We start from the raw sequence: 10,311 nt of genomic DNA, 5'->3' as shown, positions 1-10,311 counted from the left end.
GTTATAATTATATAATCTTACATACATTAGATTTGTCAATTCAATTGCTTTTCATATGATTTCAATTTACCCATTTAATTCGTATGAAATAAATTTATATTCTAAATTTAATTTTAGTGTAATTTTGGTCAAATTATTCGCCCCGGTGTGCGTTTGTTGGGGGGGGGGCTTGAAGAGTAAATAAATGCAAAACTGTGGAAGAGTAGTGTAAATTTGCCCTAGTGAGAGTCGACTTCTCTGGTTGGTCAAGCAAATCCCCCGAGAGTGGGTTCGACAGACCAGAGAGGCAGCCATGGAAGCTCTCAGAGGACTTGGAGCAATCCTACTTTCCTCGCTCGTTTTTGTCGCCCACTTCTCTCTCTTTGCTTCTTCGTCTTTTCTCTCCTCACAGGACCTGCAGATCGTCAACGCCGAACGCAGAGTAACCTCCCTCATCCTTCATCTGTGTGTGTGTGTGTGTATGTATTCCAATCAATCAATTTCACACGGACAGTTTCAAAATGGTACCAAATATAAGTTAGTATAATGCAGAATTTGTGTGTACAAGCTTATTAATTGTGTGATCTGTGAATGAGCTTAATTTGTATAGGACAACATTTGGACAACCGAGCGGGGTTTTAGGTTTATTTGATCGTACGAGTCTTACGACTTACGCTGGTTGTCGGCAAACTAATGTAACCTTTCTCCTTTATCTGGACTTGGGACTGCCAGTTGGTGCTGGAAACTCGGTTAAGATGGTTTGGTCATCTAAGAAAAAATCAATAGGATTCCTTGTGGGGAGAGCTGATGAAATAACAAGTTGTTAGCAAAAGAGGTAGAAGAAGACCGAAAAAGACTTGATGGGAGACATTTAGATTTTATATCAAATATATGGGCCTCGTAGAGGATTGGACAATGTGTAGAAATGAATAGAAAGCTAGAATTCATGATCATGTAGCCACTCCACATGGTGGGATAAAGGCTTGGTATGTTGTTGTATGCTGATGTTACGATCCCAAGGGCGTAGGAATAATTGTTCTATTGCATGTATTTTTTTTTTATTGTACGTTAGGCTGTTTTAGTATGGTACTTTCAGTTTGTTACTAACTGAAATGATGTAACAGCCTATAAATAGGCTAAAGAAGTAGAGAATAACATCTTATGAATGAAATCTGAATTCTCTCTCTCTCTCTCTCTCTCATTTCTTCTTAATTCTCCTTCCCTTTCTATTATCTCACTCTCGATTCCTTCCAAATTCCATTCTAAACCCTAGGTAAACCCTAGGAGTGTGACATTTGGTATCAAAGTTGATTGTCCTTGGTTGCTGAATTGAGTTGAGGCGATTGAGGTAGGCACAATTTGGAAGCAGTGGTTGAACGATCACTGATCCACATCAATTCTGATCAGATCTGGGCTACTGATGATCCAAGGGAATCAAGACCATCGGCAATCAGTGCTAATATCAGAGTTGGCAAGTCGCTGGATGCCATTGGTGATTGTGATCATCGATGATCAGTGCAGTGAACGTGGCTGGCAATTCTTTGTGTATTAAAGGCGAAATCAAGCAGATTGCTGAAGGATGGCTGAAGGTATTGGGATGAAGCAGCTAGAAGCAAGGATGGAGGCATTGGAATTTGGGATGCTGCAAACTCAGGAGGCAAGCTTGGCCATACGGGAGAGTGTGCAGCGGGATCTCGTTGCAATTCGAGAGGATTTTGCTGCAACTTGAGAGAGAATGCAGAGGGAATTGGAGAGGCACAGGAAGACAATGGCTCAATATGGCCAGAGAATAGACAACATGTTCAACATGTTGTTGGCATTATTGCCTAAATTTCGTTTATCAACAGATTTTCCACCAAGGTTTTTTCCGATCCACTCTTGCCTGGTTATGGAATTCTTCCTCAAGTTTCAGGGTTGGAGTTCCCGTCGAGATCCAGTTCTGATCCAATCTTACATGGTGATAAGATTCCTTCTCGAGCTTCAGTTGAGGAATTACCGATTGTAGAGCTAGCCGTCTAGGTAAGAGGTTCTTCTTAAACCTCTCATTATACTCCCATGCCAAGGTTGGATATACCGGTTTTTGAAGAGTTAAATCTGAGATGGTGAATCCGCAGATGCAATAGATTTTTTCAGCATTACAATTCTAGAAGGATAGAGAGTTAACCTTGCAGCAGCCTATCTCAACGATACAGCTGATTCATGGTATCAAGGCTAGAATAAGATGAGGAGACATGAGGCCAATTGGACTGAGTTCGTGGAGGAACTATGTGACTGATTTGGAGAGAAGTCAATGATTGACGTGGTTGAAGAATTTAACATACTAAATCAAGATGGATCTGTGATGGAGTATCATATCTGGTTTGAAGAATTAAGGTCTTTAATGTTGAATTCTCAGCCTGCTTTAACAGAGCAATACTTCATTTCCAGCTTCATTAGTGGCCTAAGGATGAACTAAGGCCAATTGTAAGAATGATGCAGCCTGCTACTGTTAAGCAGGCTGCTGAGAAGGTAAGGCTACAGGAGCTTGCATTGGAAGCGATTTTCAATAAGTACACGATTTTAACGGAAATTCAGCCTTCATTCAATCAACAATTGGAAGGAAATCAAGTAAATGTGAACTCTAGGGTTTATCCTAACCCTAATGCAGCTAAATCATCTACTATGGAGCAAAGAAGGAAGTTAGGGTTATGTAGTAAATGTGGAGATAAATTCAGTCCCGGCTACTGATGTCAAAGACAGTTACTGAATATGGAAGGAGTAGAGGACGAAAACAGAGAAGAAGAACCAGCGGGAATTGAGTGACGAAGAAGGCGCAGTTGTAATAAGTTTCTTGGGGACAAGAAACCTCTTAAGGGGGGGGGGGGGGGGTGTAGGAGCAATTGTTCTATTGCATGTATTTTTTCTTTGTTGTATCTTAAGCTGTTATAGTATTGTACTTTCAGTTTGTTACTAACTGAAAGGATGTAACAACCTATAAATAGGCTAAAGAAGTAGAGAATAACAGCTTATGAATGAAATCTGAATTCTGTTTCTCTCTGTCTCGTTTCTTTTGAATTCTCCCTCCTTCAGATTGCTCCCTCCCTTTCTATTCCCTCACTCCCGATTCCTTCCAAATTCCATTCTAAACCCTAGGTAAACCCTAGGAGTGTGACAGCTGATTGTTATGGACCCCGTTTATGCATGTAGAAAGTTTGTAAATTTCTTTTTATTTACTGTTTTTGCCACTTTTTAACTATTTATTGATTGTGAGGAAGGCATTCACCACTATGGTGGTATTTTGCAGATTAGTTTTTCAATAAGTTATAACTTCAGTTTCTGAATGTCAAATGTTGTTGATGCAGATTGACTTGACTTCCCACATTGTTAGGGTTTACTTGACTCTTAAGGTACTCACTTTAACTTTGCTTGAATTTTAACGTGATGAGTAATTTATAGTAAAGATATGAAAAGTTGCTACCTGCTTAACATATGGCTTTTTATTGCAATTCTGTTCTTGTTACAAAGTCTTTTTTTTTGTGTGTGTGTGTGTGGTTTTTGAGTTATTTGTTTTGGTTTTTGGAAAATTTTTAACCTATGCTTAAATATTTGTATTCACTTAAACCTATTTGTTACTTTTATATTATTTTGGAATTCTTTAGTTTTATTTTTCTGGGAAAAAGTTTAACCTATATGTTGTAGGTTAAACTAGATTGGGCTGGATTGTTGGATTTTCAGTCTGCATGTTGTAGGTTAAATGACTATATGTCATGATTACTTAAAACAGTTTTGTGTTTCTTCTTGTAAACTGAATCTATGTGTCATGTACACTTGTTTGTTGGGTCATCTCAGGTTAAAAATATTGGGACATCTCCAGCTTCAGAAATCCTTCTTGCTTTTCCACCTGTCCAAGTTGAGCACATGGCAATTGTCAAAGCGGCAGTGACCGCTGGAAAGAAGAAGATGAAATCTTATTTACCTCTTGATGTGAAGCCAACTGAAATGCCTGAGGCACCAAATGGAACTAAATACTTCTTGATTTCATTACTCAATCCGTTAAGTGTGGGAGAATCAGTAACACTTGAAGTGCTTTATGTATTGACACACTCTTTAGAGCCATTTCCATTGGAGATAAGTCAGTCAGAGTCGCAATTGGTATACTATCATGATAGTGCAATAATATTATCACCGTATCACATTAAGAAACAAATAACATTTATAAAGACACCAACTGCTAAGGTGGAATCATTCTCTAGAGTTGAGCCCACTGACCGTGCGGGTACAGAAATAAAGTATGGTCCATATGAAGACCGTCCTCCATATTCATTTTCTCCTGTAATTGTTCATTTTGAGAATAACAATCCATTTGCTGTTGTTGAGGAGCTTGTGAGGGAGGTGGAAATATCTCACTGGGGCAGCCTTCTGATTACAGAGCAGTACAAACTGGTCCATGCTGGAGCTCGACACAAAGGCATCTTTTCAAGGTTATTTAACTGCATGTTACATTACGTGTTTTTAACCTTATAGACATAATATTTGGATACTAGAGTGGTGTGCACACACAATATATGGAATTATTTCTTCACCATACGTCGAGTGATAAACTGTGGAGATATGTATTGATTAGCTGTTAGTCGTAAAAAAGTTTAGGCAAAATGTACAGTAATTGGGAAGCTAAATGTAGAACATAATTTTACATATACGGTGTTTTGCATAATATGAAAAATAATAGATTCCAATTATTTTACATAGATGGATTTATTTGGAATTCAAAAATGTCGGGGGTTATCATCCCCACTGAGCTCCTAACTGTCATGCCCCTAGGGTTGAGCTAGGGTTTAGAAAGGAAACGAGAAGAATACGAGGGAGAGAGAATAGAATGGAGGGAGAAACAAAACAGAAAGAGAGGGAATTAAGGAAGAGCAGAGGAGATCGAGAGAGAGAAATGTAGAGAGAGATGACATAAATTGAGATTATCATTCCACTATGCAATTCTCTGCCTACTCTAGCCTATTTATAGGCTGTCTAACTGAAAGTTACAACAGGTAAAGCAACAAAGTACAACACCTAACTAATACATGTAATATACTATGACTAATATGCCCTTGGGGTTGTGACACTAACTTTTAATAATACTATAGATATTGGTATAAGTTGCAATATGTTGCTGCTTATGAAAAATAATAGATTCCAATTATTTTACATTGATGGATTTTTTGGAATTCAATAATTTGACAGGGTTTAATGTCCCCACTGAACTCCTAACTTATAATAATAGTATAGATATTGGAATAAGTTGCAATATTTTGCTGCTTATGAATTTCTTTTGATTTCTTTCTGTTGTCAAGTAAATCTTTTCTACTTGCAAAAATGTCAAAGCACATGGATATATTGAATCTATTTGTATGTGTGGCATGAAGTTTTATATGTAAATTCTGGCTGGTTTGATATTTCTCTGTGGTTTTGGTCCCAGTTGTGTGGTTTGGTAGGCATTTGGTTTTCTCTGTGTTGCATGCTTTTATGTTTTTCTTTGGCTCTAAACTTCATGTTGTTTCAATTTTTTATTTTTTGAACCTTCTTTTTTACAGGATCGAATATCAATCCAGGCCATCATCTAATGGCGCATCTTCATTCAAAGGACTTCTTGCAATATTACCACCTAGAGTTCACTCTGTCTATTATCGTGATGAAATTGGAAATATCTCCTCATCGCATTTACGTACAGATTATAGGAAGGTAATTACTGCTTCTTATGTTTTGTTTTCAACTGTAAAGGAGCAAGGTTCAGTGTAATCATTGAAAAATTTAATTTCAAAAAATGTACAGAATACACAATGTTTAGCATGTTTTTTTTCTTCTTTTTGCAAATAATAGCTTTGACAAGAGCCAGTTACTCTATTAGCACACTGAACACTTGATAAAAAGATATTTTGCACGCTGAGCATTTCAACACATGAAGTATTACATTGAAGTATAAGTGAAAAAGCCATAAAGTTATTGATGTTTCCTCATTGTTGGTTGTCCAGCAGGAGCATATATTATTTAGGACATCAATCTAGAAGAATATGACTTTTTTTTTTTTTTTTTCCTTCCTTTCAAACTGCAACATCATTTAACTTTTGATCTCATTGCTATTTTTATAATCTGGTAGAACTTCATTAGCCCTTCTGTATCTCCTGCCATTGTTGAAGAGCAACTTTGGCGTGATGATAATTACTGTTAAGATGCAACAGTTTCCTGGTTGTAATGTTTTCCTCTTAATGGATCTTTCTTCCTTTTTGTTTGGACAAAGTTCTTAGTCAAGCATTGATCAATTTAAAAACAAGAAATGAAAATTTCTCTTAATGTTACTGTTGCCTATCGGAGATCTCTGCACTGATGGCTTTTCTTTTCTTTTTCTCCCCCCTCGCCTTTTTGGTCTCATTGCAGTCAGAATTGGAAATAGAGCCACGCTATCCTTTGTTTGGGGGCTGGAAGGCCACTTTTGTCATTGGATATGGGCTACCACTGCAAGACTTCCTTTTTGAGTCTTCTGATGGTAGACGTTACTTGAACTTAAGCTTTGGATGTCCTCTTGTTGAGACTTTGGTAGACAAGATGACCATCAAAGTGGGTATTTATTTATTTGCTTATTTGTTCTGTGCTTGTGTTAGAACTGGTATGTACATAAATTAATCTTGGAACTGTTGTTTTAAGGTGGTGCTGCCAGAGGGATCAAAAGGCCCTTCTGCTGTGGTTGCTTTTCCAGTAGAACAACACCTGCAGGTAAATTCTGTTGTACACTTTTTTATTTTTCCATCTATGGATAATTAAAGATAAATAAGGAGGATTATCCGGCAGTTTCATCCAAGATAATCCTCCTAATATGTTGGAATAATCAAGAGAGAGATAAGGCTGAATATCTCTCCAGTTATCTCTCCTTTTATTTCTCCTTCTATTATCTTATCTCTTCTGTTTTATATTTGTAAATTTGAAATAGATAGATAGATTAGAATTGTACATTAAGTAGGTCTCCTTTATCTCTATCTACTCTTGTATATTTACACCTTGTATACCATCTAATAAAGAAGATCTCTTTCTGTTCTTCCTACATTCACACACACATGGTATCTGAGCCATATTTCATCCAAAGGCTCTCCTGATAATTCTCTCCTTCTGCCATTCCTCCCAAAGCCTCTTTTTTCCATTTAACCACTCACCCGTCTCATCAATATGGCCAGTAGCAGTATCCAGCCATCCGAAATCATTCCTTTACCCTCCAGCAATCAAGGCGCCAGTGACAACAATATGTTCACTGTTACTGGACATAAATTAAATGGGCAGAATTACCTACAATGGTCTCAATCTGTCCTGATGTTTGTATGTGGGAAAGGCAAGGATGATTACTTAACCGGGGCAGCAACCAAACCATCGGAAAAAGAGCCTACATATCGGAGTTGGAAAGCCGGGAATAATATGGTAATGTCTTGGCTTATTAATTCTATGGTGAATGAGATAGGAGAAAATTTTCTGTTATATGATATAGCCCAAGAGATTTGGGAGGCCTATTCTCATGTAGAAAACACCTCTGAATTGTTTGAGATTCAAAGCTTGCTTGATGATCTCAAACAAGGTGAATCTCATGTGACTCAATATTTCAATTCATTGAACAAATATTGGCTACAGTTAGATAAGTTTGATAATATTGAATGGAAGTGCATAGAAGATTCTGAAAAATACAGGAAGATTGTGGAACAAAAGAGGCTATACAAGTTCCTAATGGGCCTGAACAAGAACCTTGATGGTGTTAGAGGAAGGATACTCGGTACAAAACCTCTCCCAAGTATCCAAGAGGCTTTTTCTGAAGTTAGAAGGGAAGAAAGTAGGTTGAAGATCATGCTTAAACCAACATGCGCTAATCTGGAGCACTCAGCCTTAGTCACCCGAGGTACTTCACAGAATTCCAAGCCAAGAAAGGGACGACCATGGTGTGATCACTGCCATAAAGCAGGACATACCAAGGATACATGTTGGGAGATACACGGCAAACCCCTGGATTGGAAGCCAACACATGAGAGAAAGAGCAAAAGCAATCTAGTATCAGCGAAAGTGCCAACTGTAGCTACTCCATTCAGCAAGGAACAAATGGAGTGGCTGCAGTCCATGTTTGGGAAGATTCAAATTAATCAGCCCTCAACCGTAGCATCAGGATCCATTGCCCACAAAGGTACTTATCTACATGCGTTGATCACTCAAAGAGATTTATCCAATGTTTGGGTGATTGATTCAGGGGCCTCTGATCACATGATGGGTGAAATCAGTCTGTTGTCTAATTTCCAGCCATCCAACAAGAATTGGACTGTTAGGGTGGCAGATGTTTCAATGTCAAGAGTTGTGGGAACCGGATCTATTACTCTCTCTAAAGATATTGTGCTAAAATCAGTTCTCTTGGTGCCTAATTTGGATTGCAATCTATTATCGATTAGTAAGCTGACATCTGATTTAGATTGTACTGCTAAGTTCTCAAAAAATGTCCGTGAATTTCAGGAATGGACTTCAAGGAGGATGATTGGCAATGCTGAAGAAGGATTGGAGCTCTATCTCCTTACAAAGACCAACTCCAAAGATAACCTAGTTCTATCCAACACCAACTCGGCCATTCCTTTTGTTTGTTTCTCCAATTCTTCTACTACTAATAATAGTGCAATTATGCTATGGCACTATAGATTAGGACATCCAAACTTTGTTTATCTTAAGAAATTATTCCCATCATTGTTTAAGAGTCAACATTCACATCATATGTCTTGTGAAATCTGTCAATACTCTAAACATGTTAGGAATAATTATCCTAGTCAAAGTTATACTCATTCACATCCTTTTTCATTAATTCATAGTGATGTATGGGGACTTTCTCGAATTAAAAACATAACTGGTTCTCATTGGTTTGTTTCATTTATTGATGATCATACTTGACTTACATGGGTATTTCTTATGAAACACAAATCCAAAGTTGGCCCTATATTCCAAATGTTTCATTCTATGGTGGAGAGACAATTCAATGCCAAAATTCAAATCCTACGAACCGATAATGCCAAGGAATAATTTTCTTCAATCCTTGGCTCCTATCTTTCAAAACATGGCATTATACATCAAAGCTCATGTGTGGATACATCCCAACAAAACTATGTAGCTGAAACGAAAAATCGCTATATCTTAGAAGTGGCTCGCTCTTTGCTATTTTCCACCAATGTTCCTAAACATTTTTGGGGTGAAGCAATCCTCACCGCCACCTATCTCATTAACTGATTGCCTTCTCGAATCCTAAATCATCATACACATAACCAAGTTCTTCTAAAAACCTATCCTCACACTAGGCTGCTATCTCATATTCCTCTTAAAATCTTTGGGTGTACTGTCTTTGTTCATGTACACCAACAATTCCGTAGCAAGCTTGACTCTAAGTCTCTTAAATGCATTTTCATTGGATATTCCCCTCATCAAAAAGGGTACAAGTGTTACTCTCTTGAGCATCAACGAATGTTTAATTCCATGGATGCCACCTTTTTTGAACACCAACCCTATTATCCCAAAACAAATATTCAGGGGGAGAATTAGTCATTCTATATTTCTCAAGAATATCAGTTTTGGGATACTCTCCCGAGTCCCTCTCAACCTGATCCTATGCAGCCAAGTCCGAACCCTCAACCCGAGCCTCCGTCGCCTACCTTACACACTGCTCCCACAAGTTGCCTTAGTCTGCAACCTTCTACTACCAAAGAACTTCAGGTTTACTCTCAAAGGAAGTCTAAAACAGAGAAAGAACCTCAATCCTACTCTCAGGCTGACCCCAATCCTCTCCAAAGTGATGAAAATCTTGATAGTGCAGCCACTGACAGTGATGAAAATATTGATAGTGCAACCACTAATGACAACATTGATTGGCCTATTGCATTACGAAAAGGAGTAAGGTCATGCACTGAGCACCCCATACACAATTACATATCCAACAAGGATCTTTCATCACGGTTTTGTATATTTTTATCCAACTTGAATAAGGTGCAGGTACCAAATACGGTTAGAGAAACATTGAAACATCCACAATGGAAACAAGCTGTTTTTGATGAGATGAATGCCTTGGAGAAAAATGGGACATGGGAGATAACCATCTTACCTCCTAGAAAGCAACTTGTAGGTTGTAAATGGATTTTTACAGTGAAGTATAGGGAAGATGGGCAAATTGACCGATTCAAAGCTCGGCTAGTAGCAAAAGGGTTCACTCAATCTTATGGTATTGACTATCAAGAGACTTTTGCTCCAGTAGCAAAATTGAACACTATCCGAATCCTACTATCTCTAGCTGCAAATCTAGATTGGCCT

At 38.0% G+C, this 10,311-nt stretch overlaps 1 protein-coding gene across 5 annotated transcripts in view; it reads left to right on the top strand.

The window, feature by feature from the left end:
- Positions 1 to 202: 202 nt before the first annotated feature.
- LOC127806208 (dolichyl-diphosphooligosaccharide--protein glycosyltransferase subunit 1B) overlaps positions 203 to 10,311 on the top strand; it is a 36,872-nt gene continuing 26,763 nt past the window's right edge. For all 5 annotated transcript variants that reach the window (XR_008024367.1, XR_008024369.1, XR_008024368.1 and 2 more), the window contains exons 1-6: positions 203 to 421; positions 3,321 to 3,365; positions 3,808 to 4,439; positions 5,544 to 5,691; positions 6,385 to 6,564; positions 6,652 to 6,720. Coding sequence is in view for 1 of the 5 variants with exons in the window: in XM_052343346.1 (XP_052199306.1) it covers positions 293 to 421; positions 3,321 to 3,365; positions 3,808 to 4,439; positions 5,544 to 5,691; positions 6,385 to 6,564; positions 6,652 to 6,720 (1,203 nt within the window). In the remaining 4 variants the exon portion in view is untranslated. The remainder of the gene's footprint in view (positions 422 to 3,320; positions 3,366 to 3,807; positions 4,440 to 5,543; positions 5,692 to 6,384; positions 6,565 to 6,651; positions 6,721 to 10,311) is intronic.

The sequence above is a fragment of the Diospyros lotus genome, chromosome 7, assembly GCF_014633365.1.
Source record: "Diospyros lotus cultivar Yz01 chromosome 7, ASM1463336v1, whole genome shotgun sequence".
NCBI classification, from domain to species: Eukaryota; Viridiplantae; Streptophyta; class Magnoliopsida; order Ericales; family Ebenaceae; genus Diospyros; species Diospyros lotus.
Note: the sequence above shows the minus strand (reverse complement) of the source record. Positions and strands in the feature narration are given on the sequence as shown.